Source organism: Lontra canadensis, unplaced genomic scaffold (genome assembly GCF_010015895.1).
Source record: "Lontra canadensis isolate GAN:19392208 unplaced genomic scaffold, GSC_riverotter_1.0 scaffold29, whole genome shotgun sequence".
NCBI lineage: Eukaryota > Metazoa > Chordata > Mammalia > Carnivora > Mustelidae > Lontra > Lontra canadensis.
Window position 1 is genome coordinate 15248560 of NW_022631023.1, and position 21206 is coordinate 15269765.

Sequence of the window (21206 nt, forward strand, 5' to 3'; positions counted from 1 at the left end):
AGAGTAAAGAAGTAGTGATAGAGACTAAATGGCCTACAAAGCCATATTTACTATCTGTCCCTTTATAGGAAGTCTGTCGTCCCCTAGACTGCTGGATTTCAATTTTTTTCACAGCTCTGCTCTGGGAATTCTAAGACTTGAGAGAACTTGTTTTAGTAATGCCTAACTTAAAACACAGTCCATAGTAGAATATAAAGATATTTGTAATGCAACTGAAAATCTATCTGCTAATACAGATAAATTAAGCAAGTTAGTTTTTATAAAGTAGGTATTTTTCCTTAAGATCAGTATGGAGTTTTGAAAAAATAACATGAAAGGTTAACTGATTTTTATGGTACATGTGCTATTATGTGTATTGGTTATGTAAGGTCTCCTAGTAACAGTGAAATTTTATATTTTAAGAAAATTAAAATTTATATTTTGGCATTTAAAAAGAATTTTGGAAGCAGCAGGACTCACTGGATTTTAGATAAGGTTAGCAAGTGTTAAGAGTGATGGAAGTTTAGTCAAGCTTGGTATCCTTAAGACTCAGGATTATAGGCAATGTGGCAATGCTGGCTGGCTTGGGAAAAGGACATTTTCTCTGGCATGCTAGCATTAAGGGGGACCTGGTATCAAATTACTTGAGAGTATCTACCTTGGATCCATTAACAACTGCACAGAACAAGTGTAGTTAGACCCACACCCCAGCTTGCATACACTGTATGCCATCAGAATTGCAGAGAACAGTATTTCTTCCAAGCATATACTACTGCCAATATCTAATGTCTATGCTTAACTAACCAACACTTTTTAAAAATTCACTTGAAATTTCATTAGCCAGTCTGAAACATTTTTTTAAATGTTACCTGCTAGGGTAAAAACACAACTTAAAATCCTCCAAGTAATAAAACAAGTTTCGGGGGTAAGTCAGTTTATTGATGTTATAACCCACCACCCAGACATATTTAAGCACAGAGGACTTAAGGAATTCAGAATCCTTTCCAGAAACTGGCAGCAAGAATAAAAACCACTATGACAATACAAAACCACTGTAAATTTTTAGGTGTCTTCCCTTCAGTATTTTAATAAACATGATTTCTTCTGGCATGTGTTTTAATTTTAAGTGAACATGATTTTACAGTTAGTCTTTACTTCTTTATTATTATTATTAATTACAGCCATTTTAAAAGCCATAAGCTTGTTTCTGGAGGAAGCACTCTTTGAAACTATTACAATACTCTCTCATAAAACAGGAGGTACGCTTGTGAGTTCAGTACTTTAGTTGTAGGCACAGCTTGCACATGTGTATCACTGATGTGAAACCACTGCCCTTTGGTTGACTGCATTTCAAAATCTGTCGAGAGAAGTAAAATTAAATGGGAAGATTCAAGTTCATTATTTTTTTTGGTTTTGCCATAATCTGAATACCAGAATTTTCCAAGACCTCTTACCTTGTGGAATATCACCATGGAGAACAAGATTCGAGAGATGACTATTCGCAGCTCTGGCCTTGGCATAGGCAGTATAATGCCCTGACCTCATGGTACCGCTGTGTTCAACGACTCCATATAAGGAATACAGTACTCTTGTATTTTCTTCAGCCACATTCTTTCAAAGTGAACAGAATTCAAAAGTTAATTCTACTCCCATTTACAGATGCCAGGGGCAGGATCAGATTATCTAACCTTTACTTTGAGAATGTAGAAATCCTAAGTCTGACCTTGACTACTTTTTCCCTACCTTTACCCAGCCTACTGAGTAGTGTCACACCATGGCTGGATGTTTTTATTGCTTTTATTAGAAAGTTACCATTGCTGTTTCTCTGCTAGAATCACAAACCTGAGGCCACTTGTAATTGCAGTTTCCTGGTATAATTGAACTTGCCAGTTTCTATACAAGTCCTGGGCTCTGATAATTGCAAAATAACTCAATAGCTCTACCAGTCCAGTTCCTCCCCAGACTAAGTCTTTTTTAAGATCAAGAGGCTCACATTTAAACAGTTTAAAAAACTCCCCCTTAAATTTATATATGTCCCTTAGAGATTCAACTTCTCCAGTGTTCACTTTCACCATCTAGACCATGTTGGCTGCTTATTCTAAGATACTATACATGCAGTAGGGCAGACTGGTGATGAGGAAAGGCATTCTCTGAGTTGGGGGCCACTTTCAGACAACTTCCAACTTAGGTTCTCTTGTAAAAAGTCCTGAATGTGCATCACTGTCCTTCCAAACTATCATCTCTTTACACCTATGGTCCCCTATTCACTAGAAAACTGCATACTTTGCCCCAAATCCTGTCTGCTCTTCAAAGGGTTGCTCCGCTTCCCAGGGTTTCTGCTGCCATCCCGTTTTAGCTGCCACACCCAGGACTAAATTCTACAATGCATCCTCACTTGGAACTGTTCCACTTCAAGTCTTCCTATTTTTCTAGTTTCAGCCCACAACTCCTTTCATTCTTCCAGTTTTCATCTCACCTGTCTCCCCTCTCTCCAACCTAACTGAATGTTCCAGTCCTTTTCTCCTGGCTGATGAAGCCTCTCCTAGCCTCATTCCCCAATCAAATCTGTGTCTTCACTACTCAAAGTGGCAATGGAACAGCACTGTCAGCACAGACCACCACCTGAGACCTACTGATGCCCAAGTGACAAGCACATTAAAGCTGGAGAACTTAGACCACATGCGTCAGTCTTACAAATCATCTTACATACACCACAGCTTTGCGAGCACATTGGTCAGAAAATTCTCTGAATCCTACAACAAACCCTTTCCATCCCCACACCCTGACAGCTGCTATTGCTAGGAGGCAAAATTACACACCCTGTGGATTGGTAAATTTATTGAGGACTAACTGGGATCTTCCATGTGACTACGATCTTGTAACTTGTTCCTTAGCTCTCTAGTTCCACAGATTGCCTTCACAGCAACTGGCCCGCACTTCCACCACTCCTTTAGCCTCTCCTTATCCCCCAACCCTTTCCTAATCTCTGCAGTTCATCTCACCTCCCACTTCAGGAAAACACAAGATAACAAGCTATTCAACTCTAAACTGCCCATTCTCAGGAAGAATCTCTTCCTTTTGTTCAGAGACTATACTCCCAACTTAGTGTTACTAAGCTCTTCTCATCTCCTCCAGGGTCCTGCTTAATCAGTTCTCTTTTCTGTATCTTCAAGGAGTAAATTTTCCTCTTGGCTTACCAACCTATTTAAGTCTCCCAGGCTTAACAAAATCACTGGTCCACTATTTTCCTTTTCAATAAAGCCTCTGATGTATCTACAGGCTTTATTTCCAATATTCTCATTCAAGTCACCAACACTTCTTTAAAAATTTACCATGACCCCATACCATCTAATCCACAAATACTTTTCTTTTTCTCTGATATTCTGACACTGAGGCCCCCTCATCCTTTCCTTGAAACTTGAACACGGGCCAATGACATTTTAGGCAAATAATAGATTCCTAATGACCCTGTGTTTGAACTAATCCAACTACAGGTATTTCTGTTTACCAGCAAAAGTGGCCCTGCCCCATGATGCTCCAATGAAAATAGTAACAATTCACTTTACCCACCAGCTCTGAAATACCTTTCTTGAAGAATCCTAAATTGGGAGGCAGGAAAAGAGAATTTCTATCATTTCAAATTTTGCCAATAAAAACTTTATTAATGTTGATACTGAGGTATTTGGAATCTACAGCTTTAATACTATAGTTTCTCTATCCAAATTCTTCAACACGGAGATTTGCTGAGATCGTTGGTAGTGTCATCCTCTTCTTCACACGCCTCTTGGGCTCTGATGCTCACCGGAGTTGTCATTAACCATCTCTTCTCTTTCTCTGTGCTCTACACAGGAGATCCTATCCTGTTTTAACCACCAATGTACTGATTTCCAAATCTTTACCTCCAAATTTCATCTCCCTGCCTCAGGGCTCAGGCCTCAGGCCTCAGATACGCACATGCAAATGTTTTCTTAACAAAGCCCCATGAGTATTTAAAAAATATATGAAAATGTATCCAAATGTATCCAAAACCAAACTCATTATCCTTTCTCCACCTCCCAACCTCTCTTCTTCCTGTATTTCCTACCTCAGCTAAATGCTACTCCCATCGGACCAGCTCAGGAATCATGCTCAACACCTCTTGTGCTACCCTTACCATCCATCTCAAGGCCTCTTCCTCATCTTTTAAACCAATCCCATCATAAGTCTGGTTAATTTTACCTCCCAAAATACTTTTGCAATCTTGCCTTCTCTTAACCTAGCTGAAGTCCATTGACTAAATTTAGTCCACTGACTAAATTCAACATCTTCACCTCCTCTAATATGGAGACCCTGCCTCTCTTGTCTTTCCCTCTTAAAATCCAACCTCCTCCTTGCTTCAGCAAGTCACCTGTGTAATACACGCATCTGGCTATGTCACCCCACTGTTTCAAACTCTTCAGTGGCAACCTACTACACTCTTAAGAAAGCCCAAGTTCCTCACCATGATAATCCTCCAGGCCTCATTCCCACCTCACTTCTCTGGTTTCACGTCCCGGTGCGCTCTCGGCTTTATACTGCAAGCTCTACAACTGCTCATACTGCTAGTCCCTGGTCCCCACCACATCATTTTACACATCTTTGCACCAGCTGTTCTGTTCCCTCTGCCTGAAAAACTTGTTTCCTCTTGATTCATCACAGTAACTCTTACTCCTTCTTTAATTAGTGGTGGAGGTGTGGTTTACTTCACAGAGCAGACTTCCCTGACCCACCAACAACTGGGTTAAGTGCATACCACCCCGCTCTGTATATACCAGTCTTAACACTCAACCATATTAAACTGAAATTAATTACTGCTGATTTTAGTCTTGTGCCCTCAGCTCCCAAGACAATGTCTGCCACAGTAACAGAGATTCAAAAAATGTTGAACTAAATTTAACAACCTAATATTCAAAATGATTCATCACAGATCTTGAAATTATAACGGTACAAAGATCAAAGACCCATTCTACTCAGTCATTCTTATCAACTTCATACTTAAGTGAGTTACTATTGGAGAATCGGGTAAATAAGCTATGATTTCCCTTCAAAGGATCGTCCCAAAAAGACCACTTGCACTTACCTTACATTTAAGGGTACAAAAAGGAGCCAAATCTAAGATTTCTGGAAATTTTATGTGTTTGTTAACTTTGCGTAGGTTAAAACCAGCCTAAAAAAAAGGAGAGATAATAGATTTCTTTTCCTGGAAAAGCTGTACACATTAAATAAACTGTACTCTTACTCTGATGCACAAAACACCACCAACACCCAAACCTAGTTCAGTCTTCTCAGGAGACTCTTCTTTTCTTTCTGACCACTAAATGATTTCTGCTAGGTGCACACCACACACACACCCCAACACGCATTAAGAAATGTGCTCCCAGTGGGCGCCTGGTGGTGTGGCTGGTTAAGTGCCTGACTCAATCTCAAGCCAGACATGATCCGGCATGTTCAGGGTGGTATGGCCACAGACTTGATCTCACCTCAGGTCCTGATCTCAGGGGTGGGAGTTCAAACCCCATACTGGGCTCCACATAAGGCTCATGGAACGGACTTAAAAAGAAAGAGAGAGGTTGGGGGGGGGGGAGAAAGAAAAAGGAAGGAAGGAAGGAAGGAAGGAAGGAAAAAGAGAGAGAAAAAAGGAAAAAAGAGAAAAAAAGAAAGCTGCTCCCCTGAGAAAATTCTGTGTTTCTGCTCTAGCCATCCAGAAAAGCCAGATTAGCTCAGAGTTCTGAGTGCTTAAAACTCAGCAATAGCAGAATACTTTTCTGTGGAGCACATACTCTCAGCCTCCTTTCTAACCAAGCTTAGTGCTTGGTTCATGGAGACCCACCCAGCTAGTCAAACCCGTACACCACCCACTGGAGGGAAAATGTTGTAAAGGTACTTTGGGCATTTGGAACTTAATTTAAAACTTGTACTGCTTACAACAAAAGTCTTCCAGAAAAGACAGGGTCGCCAAAATGATGAAAATCCAAGGTATCAATGTCTTTTTATGAAGGGTCAGTAAAAAGAAGGTACCACACCCAAAACAGAAATAGTATCACTAATTTTCTTAACGGTGAGATACAGCTAGTAAACCGGACTTTTTTTTTTTCTTAACCTGAGAAAAGGTTTAGAGGAAGATGCTAATTTTACTAAAAAAGACAACACGCATTCTAATAAAAGTGAGGAGGGACTGTGCCTACACGTCTCCACCTTGAGAGGCATCTTCATCTAAGCTTTTGTCATGCCCAGGTATGTTTCTTAATTTTTTTTTAAAGTTCCAATTACAAAACAACGGAAAACCGAAGAAACACAGTCATGTGGTAAGATAATAGCAAGGCAAGTGTTACCTATTTAAAACAAATTTGAGCTAAAAAGGGGTACCTGCTGAAATCTCTTTAAATGAAGAGTGAGAACAGGAGGAGCAAGAGAAATGAGCATCTGCTTTTTCGCATTGGTATAAACACGTTTCCTTTCTCCTAAAGAAAGAAATTTTAACAGTGTGAACATCATTTTCGATTTCTAGAGCATCCACATTTGCTGTAGTATCATTTTAAGCATCTAACACAATCGATTTATCTTTAAGCTTTCTGGAAAGGACCAGATAATAAATATTTTGGGTTCTGTGGACCAAGAGGCACAACCAAGGACATTTTGTAGGTATCAGCAAAAATTTCCACAAATTCCCACATTTTTACTGCTGTAATTCAAAATAGAGCAATAACTGAATACAAGTACCATTTACCAAGGAGAACGGTACTGGAGAGAGACCACTGAATCAGCTGGGGCTCAAACTTAGTATTTTCTACCACCAAATCATGTTCAAATGTTCATCAGTAAAAAACATTTCTAGACACCATACAAAAACCTGACTGTGCACAACAGTTGGCCAACGTCTGCTCTAAAGCAAACTGAAATGCTCTAAAATCAACACAATTTACTTTCTATACTACATGCAAAAAAATAAAAACCTAGACCTTTTTTTAAAAACAGTTTCGATAATTCTAGTAAGAACCCTTGGGACTCCACAACCCCTCCTTATCCCACTTACCCAAGCTCAAAAAATGGGGGTGGGGAGAAAGAGAATTATCACTATTTTTCTGTTCGATATTTGAGGGAGACTAGAAGAAAGCACTGTCTTCCCAGCACCTTGCACTGGGCATGTCACAGGAGCGCACAGATGAAATGAAGTGTAGCTCCCTGCGTGGAGGGAGAGGAGGGCCAACACAAATGCTCACAGGAAACTGAGCAGACTAAGAGAGAGCCACTGTCTGTGAGGAGCCTGTTGCAGTAACAACTCAGTAGGATGATTCACCCCCAGACAGGTGCTGGAGAGCAAACTGTCCTCCTCGTATCTGCTGTTCGGCTGTCACAGAGTATCAGCCACTTTGGTCTGTTTTGTTCAATCTTCTGTTAAAATATTACACAGGGGAGGGAACTTACTGATGCCGTGCAAACCCCGATACAATTAAGATAGCAGTATTCTACCCGTTCAGTGCAAAATGTGCCCCCGAACATTATTTTCCCTTTCAGTGAGAGAATCTAAATTACCTTTTATGTTTGCCTTTGGTCCACTAAACTGTCTCCGGGTGCATACTTCACAAAGCAGCTTATTTGCATCTCGAAGTTTCTCATTTCGGGTGAACTGATATAAACAATGTTGGATTGAACACTCATCAGTATGGAAAGCTTCCCTGTTCGCAAGAGTACAGAAAGCAGTTTCTGGATCTTCGTTTACGACTTCATATACCTTGGTCCCAGGAGAATGACTCTCATTCAGAATCTCTATATTTATTTCGTCAGGTTGAAGAACAGTATTCAAGTTAAGGTTTTTGAAACCACTGGAAATGTCCACATCACCACTCCCTTCTGTCAGATAGGCACCATTTAAATTCCTAGTACAGTCACCGGGAGAAGATGCCAAGACATCCAGATCATTATCCATGTTGACATTGTTCATATCTACTTCTTCTGTGGATTTTTGATTGTCAGTTACACTTTCTACCATTTTTTCTTGGCCATTCAAATCTTTCTGATTAACACAATATTCTTTATGTATAATTTCCTCTTCTGAAATATGGTTGGATTTAACATCCACTTCTCCCTGAAGTGACATTTCAACCTCACATTCATCATCTTCAGGATGGTCAATGGTACAGATATCATTTAAATGAAGAACTTTTCCTTGAATTTTTTGTTGCCTTCGTTGGTTCTGTGCAAAAAGCATGAAACATTAAAAAATAAAACTAAAAAAAGGAAGAAGAAGAAAAAAAATAGAAGAAAAAGCATACGTGTATCACATCAGGTTTTCTTGTTTATCAAAAAGCTTATAAGGAAAAGTGCCCTCCCAGAATTCTGATCCTAAAAGCTCCTTTACTATCAGGGATCAAATAAATTATGAAGAAAGTTCTTTCACTGAAACCAGGAATAAACTATCACCAATCATCAATATATTGTGACACGGGGGGCGCGGGGGATGGCAAATAAAAACATGCAAGACATAGTCTGTGTTCTAAGGGAAGTGACCAAGACAGGGTAGTAGACTAGACAGAAACTGCCAAATCGAAGCAGCCAAGTAGGAAACCACGTGGGGAGTCTGACTACAAAGAGAGCAGGAAGCGATGTATCCATGTGAGTTACGATTATCAGATCAAGGTTGTACTGAGGAAGAAAAAACAAACTGAAAACTCCAGGATGCACAAGTACAGGACTGTATTGGGCAGGATGGAGGAAAACATCCCAGGAAATAAATGGCCCCAAATTAGAGAGGAAGCAAGGAAGCCTCACGAACAGAGGACAATAAAGGACTTCCCTCCTAAAAGCATTTTGATCTGCCATTTGCAGCCTATTTACAAGCAGAGTGGGGAGAAAGGCATTTCATCAACACTACTGTCACTGGAATGCCTACAGACTCAAGGTAAAATGACAGTCCCCACGCAGCTAATCTGTAATACCAGAAGGCTGAAGGACACACACAGGACACAAACATTTTCCCGTGTGCCTCAGCTACAAACAGTTAGAACATGAAAGAAAAATGGAGAAAGGATATAAGCAAATACTGCAAAGAAAAGGGAACACAAATGGCTCAAACATAAAAACATACTTATATTAAAATAAATGGAAAATAAACTGCATTGAGAAATTATTTTCCATCTATGAAACCAGCAGAAATCCAGAAGTTTGATAACACACTTCTGTCAAGGTTAAGGAGAAACAGCAAATCTCATTGTTGCTGGTGGAAATATAAATCGGTATAGCCTTTGTGGAGGGCAATTAGGTACATCTATCAAAATTACAAATGCCATCCCTCTTCTCAAAATGTGCCATACTGACGACAGGGGTAGAGGAGTCTTCTCTGCAGCACTGGTTATTAGAGAGCACAGACTACAGACAGCCCAAATCAACAGAGAAACAGGAAATGAGCTATGGGACATCTATAAAGCCGAATACTATACAGCTGTTTAAAACAACAAAATCTTTGTGTCCTGAAGTGGGAAAATCTCCAAGAATCCAACTAAGCAGAAACAAAACACAGGATCCAGAACAGTGTGTATAATTTCTTTAAAAATTAGGAGGAAAAAAGACTACATATTTGTATTTGACCATATTTTTCAAAAGAAACTCCAGAAGGACTCATACGAAACTAATGAAAGTGGTTATCTATGTCCTGAAAGGACAGAGTTGGAGGGGTACTTTGACTGTGCATCTTTATATATTTTTAAATTTTTGAAAGTCAATGTATTAAGAACTCAAAAAATTATTAAAAATGAACTAAAACTCCTAAAAGTTCTCACAAGTATGGGTGTCCAGGTGGCTCATTCAGTTTGATACCGGTCTCTTGATTTTGGTTCAGGTCATGATCTCAGGGTCATGGGATAGAGCCCCACAAGGGGCTCCATGCTGGGCTGGCATGGAGCTTGCTTGGGATTCTCTTTCTCTACCCCCTACCACCTCCCCCCACCCACCCCACCCCAGCTTCTGCTCTCTCTTTCTAAAAAAAAGATTTTTTTTTTTTTTCACAAGCAATACAAGATTTAAAAAAAAAAAAGCACAACATTTTCTTTTGGTCATTCAGACTTGACTAAATAGTTACAAATATAAAATTAGAAAAGCATAGTTTTCTTCCTAGTTACCCACCTTGGCTTGCTTTTTGGCTTGCTTCTTTGCTTTCTTCTGTAAGTGCTTACTTGTTCCCAATGGAATGTCACTCCTTTCTTTGATATAACTATCATTGTCTTTCTCCTCCTCACTCTCTTTATCTTCATCTTCCATCGTCTTTTTCAAATTTTTATCATTTATACTTTTCTTACCACTCTTAAAATATGAGCCAAAAATAAAATTTTACAACTATTTGGTAAAGACATTTCATGTTACCTAAATATTTTTCTACTCCTACTTCATATTGGTTTTACTTTCTACAATGTTTGAAAATATATCCAGGACAAACTCATTCATCTCAAATACTAGAAAGCAATCTTACATACTGTGAAAACAAGCCAACAAACAAAACAGTAAAAAAGGCAGCTTCTCATGCCAGTAAAACTGAAAGGAGTATCATGCATTTTATTAAGATATGTGCTGCTTCCTACAGTAATTATGCCCCTTTCTAACTGCGCTTTCTATCAGTGATTTGTTTACTTGTCGCACTACAGGCATTCCTTTTTATCCTTTTCCTTCTTTCCATGTAAATGAGAATTTTAGAAAAAAAGAGAAAATAAAGTAAATTTGGTAAGACTTTAATCACTAAGTAACACTGATTAAATAGACCCTGAATTCATATGAAGCTGAAAAACGATTTATCCAATATTCATAACAGGCTTTCTTTTTTCCAACCACTAGTTGATGAAGCCGAATTAATATGGCTTAAAACTGAGATACTATCTATTAACATGCATGAACTGAATGAAGACTGTAAGGGATTTATGTTTAGTCTTAAATAACGAAAAAAAATAGTAATTTTTAGTATAAAGAAAACACTTTCCCTATAGGTCTACCAATCAAGCTAATAATCTATAAAGAATTCTAGACACACTATCTATACTTTTTTAAAATAATATTTACCCCAATTTCTATTCAAATCTTTAAAATTCTTCTGTCTCAAATACATTTAAAAAAATTCCTCCAAGGGCTAATGTACAAACTTGGAAAAGAGTGACAAGGCTTCCCTCATAAAATCTAACACAGGGAGGAAAAAAATCTACTTAAACAAAATACACTCAGTAGGTCTTACCTGATCATCTAAAACTGGTAGAGACAAATCAAGGAAAGATTCATGAACCAAGGAGACCTTAATCAACCAAAACAGATAAATGTAAAAAGGAAGGAAAAGATTCATTTTAGACATTATATGGTAAGATTATGGTGGGGGGTTACATTTTAAAATAAATTCTTAACAAAATAAAAATTACAGTGTTGAGGGCTTTGGGTTACGAGAAATAACTTAAAATGTTAAACTAACTTCTTTCAGACAAAAGGAGTGCTCACAGTCCCAGGAAAGAACTATGAAGATTTGCACAGCCCAACAGATAAAACCTTATGAAACTAGATACTTCTGTTTTTTAAAGACACAACCGATGAAATAGTCTATTAATATTAATGAATAAATCCAGTCCACATTACATCAACTTACAGTTCTGCATTCATCACACATGATTGTACTAGTTAGTTCACCACCAAAGATGCGGTCCACAAAACTTGGTACAGATTTTTTCTTTTCATAATCTAGAAGGGGAAAAAAAGTTTATCAATTACCCTTACATAATTAACAGAATAAGTTAAAACTATTTACTTACCTATCTAACCTTAAAATTTTATTTTTAATTTCCTATCCCACAGGTTTTCTCTGTTCATAATTACCATTTTATTTTTATGCTGTAGTCAGCAGCAAATACTCCACTTTTGAGCATAACACAATTTAACATAATCATGTCTCATGAAAAAGAAAAAGTTCTTATCCTAGATCGGGTCAGTGGAAAATAAACCGTCCAAATCAGTGAGACCTTCTACATGTCAATATCCCACTAGTAAAATGAACAGATGGGGCCAAGCTGGATGATATTCTAGACGACTAGATATTATTACTAGATATCTAATAATATTCAGCAGCAAACTTAGGAGAGAATGCCCATAAACTCTAAGACTGAACTCCATTCAAAATCAAATCAAAAGGGTGCCTGGGTGGCTCAGTGGGTTAGGCCACTGCCTTCAGCTCGGGTCATGATCTCAGGGTCCTGGGATCGAGTCCCGCATCGGGCTCTCTGCTCAGCAGGGAACCTGCTTCCCTCTCTCTCTATCTGCCTCTCTGCCTACTTGTGATCTCTGTCTGTCAAATAAATAAATAAATAAATCTTAAAAAAAAAATCAAATCAAAAAACAAAAAAAAAAAACACTGGGAAAATGTTTCAGACAAAATCTTCTTTTTATTTTTTCTATGTTCCCAGAAATAATCTTCATAAGTTTAGAATAAGACAATTTTACCACCTGGTCACCCAATTTTCTAAATACATGAAATATATAAGCCTTATTCAAATGGTTAGTGTGTCCATTTATACAGAAATACACTTGATGACAACAGCGCCAGCAGGGCAGGATTCTCTCTGCTACTGGCCTGGCCCTAAAGGACACTAAAGAGGCAAACAGGTGTATGTGTTGATTCTAAACTGTGCTTCAAAGGGGTGCCTGGCTGGCTCCGTCAGTAGAGCACCTGACTTCTGATCTTAGGGTCCTGCATTCAAGCCTCACAAAAACCAAACAAAACAAAACAAAAAATCATGCTTTACAATATAGTAACCACTAGTCACTTGTGATGATATAAATTAAAATTAAATAAAGGTAAAAATTTAGCCCCTCAATTGCCCCAGTGACATTTCAGGAGCTAAATGGCCACATGTGTCTAGTGGCTACTGTATCAGCATAAATACGGAAGAGTTCCATTATCACAGAAAGTTCTATCGGACTGGTCTGTGTTAAATCTTTAAATGCCACACAATAATAATGAAGTTAGCTCCATGATTAACAAACCAGCTATTGACAATTCACACAGACAAGTGTAACTCACATATCACTGCTCATTAGAAATATAGTTGACCTTTGAACAACACTGTGTTGAACTGTGTGGGTCTGAACTTTGTGGGTCCACCTATATGCGAATCTTTTCAATAAATACAGCACAGTACTAAAAATGTATTTTCACTTCCTTATGATTTTCTCAATAACATTTTCTTTCCTCTAATTAACTTTATGTAAGAATGCCATACATAATACATATTACAAAAAAAAATACATGTTACTTTTCTGCTTAGGTTATCAGTAAGGCTTCCGGTCAACAGTAAGCCATTAATAGTTATGTTTTTGGAGAGTCAAAAGTCATAAATAGATTTTCAATTGTGCAGGAATGGGGACGGGAAGAAACTGGTGTCCTTAACCTCTGCATTGTTCAAGTGTCAACTGTGTAAGCTTTTGAAAAATAAAACTGTGATCTCATTTTAGTTCTATCTTTTTAAATTTCACTATAATACTGCATAAAAATACACCAAAGTTAAATTTTTCAAAAATATTCCCCTTTGGAGCATAAATAATTTTTCTAAAATCAATGGTGATAAAGAAATATTATGTTAATAACTGAATTTGAAATAAAAGTGCCAGCAATCTTGTCCTAAGTTACAGAAGAATTCAACTATAGTGTGTTAGTTCAAAAAGTCAGACATTACCTTTAACTTTATTTTTTAGTTCTTCATCCAATTTTTCAGTAGAATTACCAAATGCTTTAAGAATTCCTTTACTCACTCTCTAAAAGTAATAAAATGGATATATATATACTATTAAATTTTTAAAGTTTTATAATTATTTTCCTTAGAAAATATGTAATCAAGTCAAGAAAGTGATCAAAAATTAGCTCCCCAAACTTACTGAATAAAAATTAGTTATTTCTAAGATCACATTTTTGAAATTAATTCAAGGAGCTAAAAAAATTACAAAACAATCACTAACCCCTACACAAAGGCACTGTCTTACTTTAAGATTTTAATCTATTCAAACCAAAGCATTTGAGCCCATGCCCACCTCCTTTGGAAAGACCACTGAAATATTATGTCCTAGAAGCAGACTGTTTAAATGAGCGCTATAGGGGAATCCAGCATTCAAAGCCGAGAGCCACCATTACGGAGTGACCTTGAACCAGGTCCTGAATCTTATTTACACCCTAGCTTCACAGTCTATGGAATGAGAAAATGATTAACAGCATCCACCTCAGAGAAAGGCTGGGAGGACCAAGTAAGATAATTCACATAAGATTCTAAAAACAATGCTTGATATAAAATAAGAGCAAAATAAATGTCATCACTAGTCATCCCTTGTTATTACTCATATTACTATTATTAATTATACTCAACATCCCCAAATACATTACTTTACATCTGGCAATTTACAAACATTTAAAAACATAACTACATTCCCTGACTCTTAAAAATGAGCATACTTCCTAGACTCAAAAAGCTGTGTTAAATCACACTCAGAGTAAGAGTAAGAATGCACTGCAACTGGGAACTGTTTTGGGAGAAACATTTTCCAATACTCTGGAGCTCTCCTGGCATAGGCTAGTACAATAGAATAGAACTCCTAAAGAATATTAATGCCCTAACCACCAAGGAAAACAGAGCAACATGAAAAGGAGAATCATTTCTAATTCTCTACATTCATTCTACTGATTAAAATATACCAGTTGAAAACACTGGTATGGAAAAAAAAATGTTAAATATAATGGCCTCAATAACTAGTTTTCATTGCTTTAATAAGCCTTCAGATGTTAAATTCTGGACAAGTTAATGAAGATGGGATTATAAATTATACTGGTCAAAATATGCTAACTTGTTGTTCTTCTGCTCTCATTCCATCCAATAAATATCGAAGCAGCTCCTGGCTGTCTTGTTGCTGATAGCCTTTAAACCGTACTGCTCTACAGAAAAAAAAAAAAAAAAAAAAGAAGAAGAAGAAAAGACAGAAAAACAACGATGAGTCTACTAAAATATGAAACTATTTTTACAAAATCTTAGGATCACATTCCAAATCTCAGAGTAATCTACTTTCTTAAAATTTCCATTCAGTTTGACAGCACCCTTAGTAGATTTAATTTTCACATGAAGTTCATGTTTTTTAATCCAAATGAAATAAACCATGCTGTAATATACATACTGGATTGACTTTAATGCTATTGAGTTTTTCATATTATTTCTCAGCATCTTACTGATGCACTGAAAACAAAATCAAAGCAGATACTCACTTTTTACAGACCTGAGAAAAGAGTTCTTTAGGTGTCACGATTCCCTTTTTGGTCTCTTGCATCTCATTAAGAAACTGGCTCATGGCTAAAGTAAGAGGGCCTGGAGGCTCAAGGTTTATTTCTAAGGGTTCCTGAATATGGGAATAAAAATTACTTTCTTCAGTCAAAGTTTGGAATCCTTTATGTTACCAAAATGTAGCTAATCAACTGCTATTGCCAATGTTCCTGATAGAGCTGTCACATTTAAAACTTCCAAAAGTGTACATCAAAAGATGTAGAAAGTTTCTGTTCATTGACTACTTATGAAAAAATCAGTTCTACTGTTTTAGTTTTAGAGTATCAGGAGTAGACCACCTAAGAAATGAAAGAGCCAGAGCGAAATGTGAATAATAAAAATGGACAGGATAAAATTCATTTTACTACATACAATTTAAGCCACCTGAAAAGCTGTTGAAAATAATAATGCATGCCTAAGGCTTCATGCCTATCAACAGCTTTCCCAAGAATGACACCAAACACCAGAGCACAGCAAAACATTGCATACATGTAGCAAACAAATCTAAGGGCTTAATCTATTAGCCTGAAAATGTTTCACTCAGTAGTCTAAAGTAAAAGCAAACAAAACAAGTTTAAAAAGGTGAAAATGAGCATCAATTCTTTAAAATAATTTAGAATGCAGATATTCAGAGAGGAGAATTACTGATTGTAAAAGAAAATCTTTAAGTACATACAGTTAGTGCCAAATCAGGAGGTTCAATTTTTACAATTGTTCCAGACATTTTTACTTCTTTTAGTAGTTCTCTCAGCACCGGTGTTTGTGACAAATTCTGGAATATGGGATGGAAAGAAAAGGAAACTTATTTAAAATCAAATCAAATATTTATCACTAAAATATTTAAACAGTTTAATTGTCTATTCTATCAAAACAGAAAATTAATATCAACACTGCAGTCTTTGTTGTATCTAGCTCAGGAAACAAAAAGTAGCAGCACGCTCTTTTCCTCCCACTTTATTCGGCTCATAAATTCTTCAGTTCAGAGCTTACTCATCACCCCAAAAGGGCACTGCCTACTGTCCAACATGAAGTAGCTACATCACCACTACCACCACCTGTAAGCAGGTATTTGTTTCTGTACTAGGTTATTTATCCCGTGCTTCACCAACGTTTAAGTACGAGTTCCTTGAAGCCAGGGGCAATGTTTATTTTGAACTCTAAGGCACGCAATGCTTAGCACAGTGTTTTACTGTCATATAAAGTCAACAGTTCCTGAAGTATTTTTCGAAAACCCAGAAATAAATTACTTGGGGAAAAAAATTAATACTATAATAAGAAGTATGCAAGAACATCCTATAATGTGAGGAAAAAAAGTTTTATAGAGGGAAAAAAAATTAACATTGGCACCTGCATAACTGCATTGAAGAAACATGTATTTCCTAAATTACTGAGTCCTTTCACAGTTATTTGGGAAGCAGAATTAGTGGAAGGATTTTCTTTAGTCATGTTTTCCTTTTTTTCTCGCTCTTGTTCATTTTTACTCTCCTTTTCTAATTTTTTATTTTCAAGTTCAATGTTACCATCTTTTGCTGCTTTAAGGGGAAAAAAAAGGGAAGAAAAAAGAGATTCAGCAAAATGTATGATACAACTATACCAAATGCAAAGTTATACTTGGGACAGAGTACTAGAATTTTTGAAATTTTACCTAACATCCTTATTCCCATCTGTTTGATTTTAAATGTTTTCTAATAAATGTAAGTAAATTACCATCACAAGAGAAAAACCAATAAAAAATATTTGAAAGTGATGGAAGCATTCGTTTGACAAATGAAACCAAACACTGTAGTTTGGTACAAACCTTCCCCTTTTTACTGCAAGGCGTTGTTCAATAAATGAGCACATCCTACCTTATGAAATTAGAGTATAAAGCAATCAAGTAAAGAATGTGGACCTGAAATATATTTTTAAATGAACAGCTCAAAAATGAACCCTGAAGTTAAGAGCAAATAATTCTGGCTGGGCAAAGATACTTCTGTGACTGTAAAAATCAAAACGAGTCTAAAGCAGATGATGTATGCCAACCCAATCAACTTAATTATGCATGAAAAAAAGCTGAGAAATATCTGGCCCTCACTTCTGTATTATCCAAACACAAATGTAACAAAGTAAGTTCAGTGTGAGGCAGGCCTCTCTCAAGCCCCCTCTACAGAAAGGGCATCACTGCTCATTACTTCAGGCTCATCACAGACTCTAACTAGATGATTTCTCAGATTCCCTTCCAACACAGTATAATAATCTATATTCCCAATGTTTTACATTCTTAACCAAAAATAGTTTGTTTGAAATCAACCATAATTCATTTTATTCAGGTACATGTAATGCTGAGCAGTACAGATACATTCATGGATAAAGATACATTAGTTAACATTATACATTAGATAATTAAGCTAAATTAACATTAAGTTAACATTAAATAGATAATATTAAGTTAACATTACAGCGTACATTAAAAAACAAATGATTTTACCTGATTTGGGAGTTGTAATACCAGCTTGTTTTCTAACATAATCAACCACCTGACCCAATCTGTTTGAACTACAATACTGGACCTCATCATCACATAGGTAACACCTGTGTCCCAAAAGAACACAGAGAAGAAAAGTGACAAACACAACCATAAAAGGGGACAAATTATAATTCTTGGAACCCAAAAATGTGTAACCACCAAATTATTCTATTAAAGAAAATGAAAATAAAAACTCTGTGGTTTCTTGAAGAAGATTACCCATGTTAACTCTGGTTTACTATTAGTAAAATTAGCCAGAACTGTGGCTACATACAAATACTATAGGAAAACTCCAAACATTTTACTGAAATGGCAAGTTACAATATTAGAGTCAAAAGTTTTTTCTACACATATTTCAAAATACAGACCTACATCATTAAAATTCACAAGTTTTAAAATTGACAGATGATGTTCTGTGAACACAGCTGTATAAATGTTTTTTAAAGATGTGAAAATTTGTTTTGATGTTACAAGAAATACATGTACCAGTCTGACATTTATTTTCACGCAAATTAATTGCCAAAATTTTACTATATTCTCAGTTCATCTGATATTTGTATTCAGTGTTTCAAATTTTAAATAATAACCCACCACATGCCATTTATAATATCACAAGCAAGAAAAACAAACAGGTGAAGATTCACATGTCTTCTACATGCTACAATTTCTATGTGTTTACAATACTAAGCAAAAGGTTCTCAAATATCACATTCTCAAGCCTTCTGAAAGTGATAGTATTTAAACAAATTCTACAAAAATTTAAACTTTCTTGCTCCTTAAACATCTCCATTCCCCAATATTTCAAACAGTTATCAGTCAAATGATAGGCACAAGAGTTGAAACTTACCATACACTCCAGTTATCCAAACTGAGAACCAGACAATGAGGTTCAGATCTTGGTGTCATATAGTGCTTCAAGGCATGTTGCTCCTGAGAATCTCTGCCACAGCCCTAGAGAATCATAATCATAAACCTCGAAGCCACAAAAGTTCACAAAAAGAGAATTCATAATTCATAATGCAAAAGAAAATGGCTTGAAAAATTCTGTCACTCTTACAATTCTAAAATAACACGTTAGACTCCAGAGAGAGTACCAATTTTGTGAAAACCTAAGTACGAACAGGCAACTGAGAACATCTCAACAAGAAGGTATTTAGGAACAGTGCACTCAAAGTATTCTTCCTCTCCAACTTATCCTTTCTAGTCCCAACTAAACCACGTTAATGAGCCATTCACTAGGTCTAGTGTGAGCCGCTTAACAGCTTCCTAAGTATTTTCCTAACTTTGACTTTTTCTTCACATACATATTTTTTCAGCTTAATAGTATCTGAAACAAATTTCTCTTCATATACTCAATTCAAAAATTATGAATTGCTTTCAAACTTCTTTTTATTACTTTTTTTTAAAGATTTTATTTATTTGTCAGAGTGAGAGAGAGAAAGAGAGAGGTAGGCAGAGGGAGAAGCAGGCTCCCTGCCAAGCAAGGAACCCCATGTGGGGGATTCAATCCCAGGACCCCAGGATCATGACCTGAGCCAGAGGCAGACGGTTATAACCAACTGAGCCACCCAGGCATCCCTGCTTTCAAACTTCTAATTAATAAACCTAATACCATCTGACCTCACCCTACTTTCTGGAGTTAACTTTCCTATTGTCCTATATCAAATCCCACCCAGTTGTCAAGGTCTAGCTCAAAGGCCACCTCCTCTCAGAAGCCTATGTTTATCCTCCCAGATGAGAAAACACTGTATTCTTGCTGTAAACAAACTCCTACAAAACATGGTGTAAATTCCTGGTGGCATTCCTTATGTTCTACTTCATATTAAAGTTGTTAATGTTTATATCCTTCTTCCCCTGAACTATAAATCCTGAAGATACAAAAACAGAATTAATCTTCTACTACCAAAAAAAAAAAAAAATTAGCAAATGGAAGGAGGTCAATACGCATTAACTGAACAAGCAAATGGGAGATTTTCACCTACAAGATGTATAGACTTAGTCATAAAAGAACATGACCAGATTTTCTGTCTTTTGCTGGCTAAATCACTGTTATGAAATATATCTTCACTATGTATCTATCTGAATCAGGCCACAAACTCTCTTAGATTGCACTACAGAAGTGGTCCTGTTTCTCTAAAGCTAAAAATATACCTCGAAGGGGAACTGTTCATCAATGGCTTCTAACCTTCTATGGTATCAATACCACTGATTTAATTTATCTCATTCAATATTCAAAGCTAAAATAAATGATTATTAATTTTGAAAAAAAGTTTTCTTAACACCATTTGAGATCATTTGAAACTTAAGAATGAGATGACTTGTCTTAAGATAGCAGTTGAGAGGGCGCCTGGGTGGCTCAGTGGGTTAAGCCTCTGCCTTTGACTCGGGTCATGATCTCAGGGTCCTGGAATCGAGCCCTGCATCGGGCTCTCTGCTCAGCTGGGAGCCTGCTTCCCCCTTTCTCTCTCTGCCTGCCTCTCTGCCTACTTGTGATCTCTGTCAGATAAATAAATAAAATCTTTAAAAAAAAAAAAAAAAAGATAGCAGTTGAGAATCTCTTGCTAATAGTGCAAAAGGTGACTATAGCAGGACGAAAGTTAACAATTAAGAGTGATATTATCTTACCTTTAGGAACTAAATAGGTAGCAAAATAAAATTTATAATAGGAAATGTATTCTGGAAAAGGTAAAGTAAAATATATTCATTCTCACTCTATAAATTTAAGAGCTTCAGTGAAAACCATTCAAATACAAATAATAAATGTGTTCTTTGCTAACATTCAATTTATTTTTTAAGTAGGCTCCACGTTCAGCATGGAGCCTAGTACAGGGCTTGAACTCATGATCCTGAAATCAAGACCTGAGCTGAGATCAAGAGCTGGGTGCTTAACCAACTGAGCCACCCAGGAAGCCCCAACATTCAAATACTTTTAAATTATCTGACTGCAATGAGATAGCACTATTCTGCTATCAGAACTGTTAAAAATAAACTGCGACAGTACTAAATGCTAGCAAGAATGCAGAGACAGTTGATCACACATACAGACCAGGTAGAAATATAAAACATTAACGGACACTCTGGAAAACAGTTCGGCAGTTTCTTAAAAACTAGATATTCAAGTAGTACATAACAGTAATTGCACTTAGACATTTTTCCAGAAAAATGAAATTATAAAAATTTGTTTACAAATGTTCATAGCAGCTTATTTGTAATCACCAAATTTGGAATGAGAGCAGACCAGATGTCCTTCAACGGAAGAATAAATAAACTTGGTACATCTATAGCATGCAATACTACTCAGTAATAAAAAAGAACTATTGATATACACAATTTAGGTAATTCTTAAGGCAATTATGCTCAGTGAAAAAGCCAATCCAAAAATGTTGTAT

At 36.6% G+C, this 21206-nt stretch overlaps 1 protein-coding gene across 12 annotated transcripts in view; it reads right to left on the reverse strand.

The window, feature by feature from the left end:
- Positions 1-900: 900 nt before the first annotated feature.
- USP16 (ubiquitin specific peptidase 16) overlaps positions 901-21206 on the reverse strand; it is a 29939-nt gene continuing 9633 nt past the window's right edge. For 9 of the 12 annotated variants that reach the window (XM_032865477.1, XM_032865470.1, XM_032865473.1 and 6 more), the window contains 15 exons: positions 18665-18768; positions 17779-17882; positions 16659-16843; positions 15988-16083; positions 15257-15387; positions 14845-14932; positions 13689-13767; positions 11609-11700; positions 11210-11266; positions 10117-10293; positions 7531-8191; positions 6364-6458; positions 5078-5164; positions 1434-1590; positions 901-1336 (listed from right to left, as the gene is read on the reverse strand). In XM_032865477.1, the coding sequence (XP_032721368.1) occupies positions 1212-1336; positions 1434-1590; positions 5078-5164; positions 6364-6458; positions 7531-8191; positions 10117-10293; positions 11210-11266; positions 11609-11700; positions 13689-13767; positions 14845-14932; positions 15257-15387; positions 15988-16083; positions 16659-16843; positions 17779-17882; positions 18665-18768 (2238 nt within the window). In that variant the 3' untranslated portion in view covers positions 901-1211. The remainder of the gene's footprint in view (positions 1337-1433; positions 1591-5077; positions 5165-6363; positions 6459-7530; positions 8192-10116; positions 10294-11209; positions 11267-11608; positions 11701-13688; positions 13768-14844; positions 14933-15256; positions 15388-15987; positions 16084-16658; positions 16844-17778; positions 17883-18664; positions 18769-21206) is intronic. The other 3 variants (XM_032865474.1, XM_032865472.1, XM_032865466.1) reach the window with 1 other exon arrangement.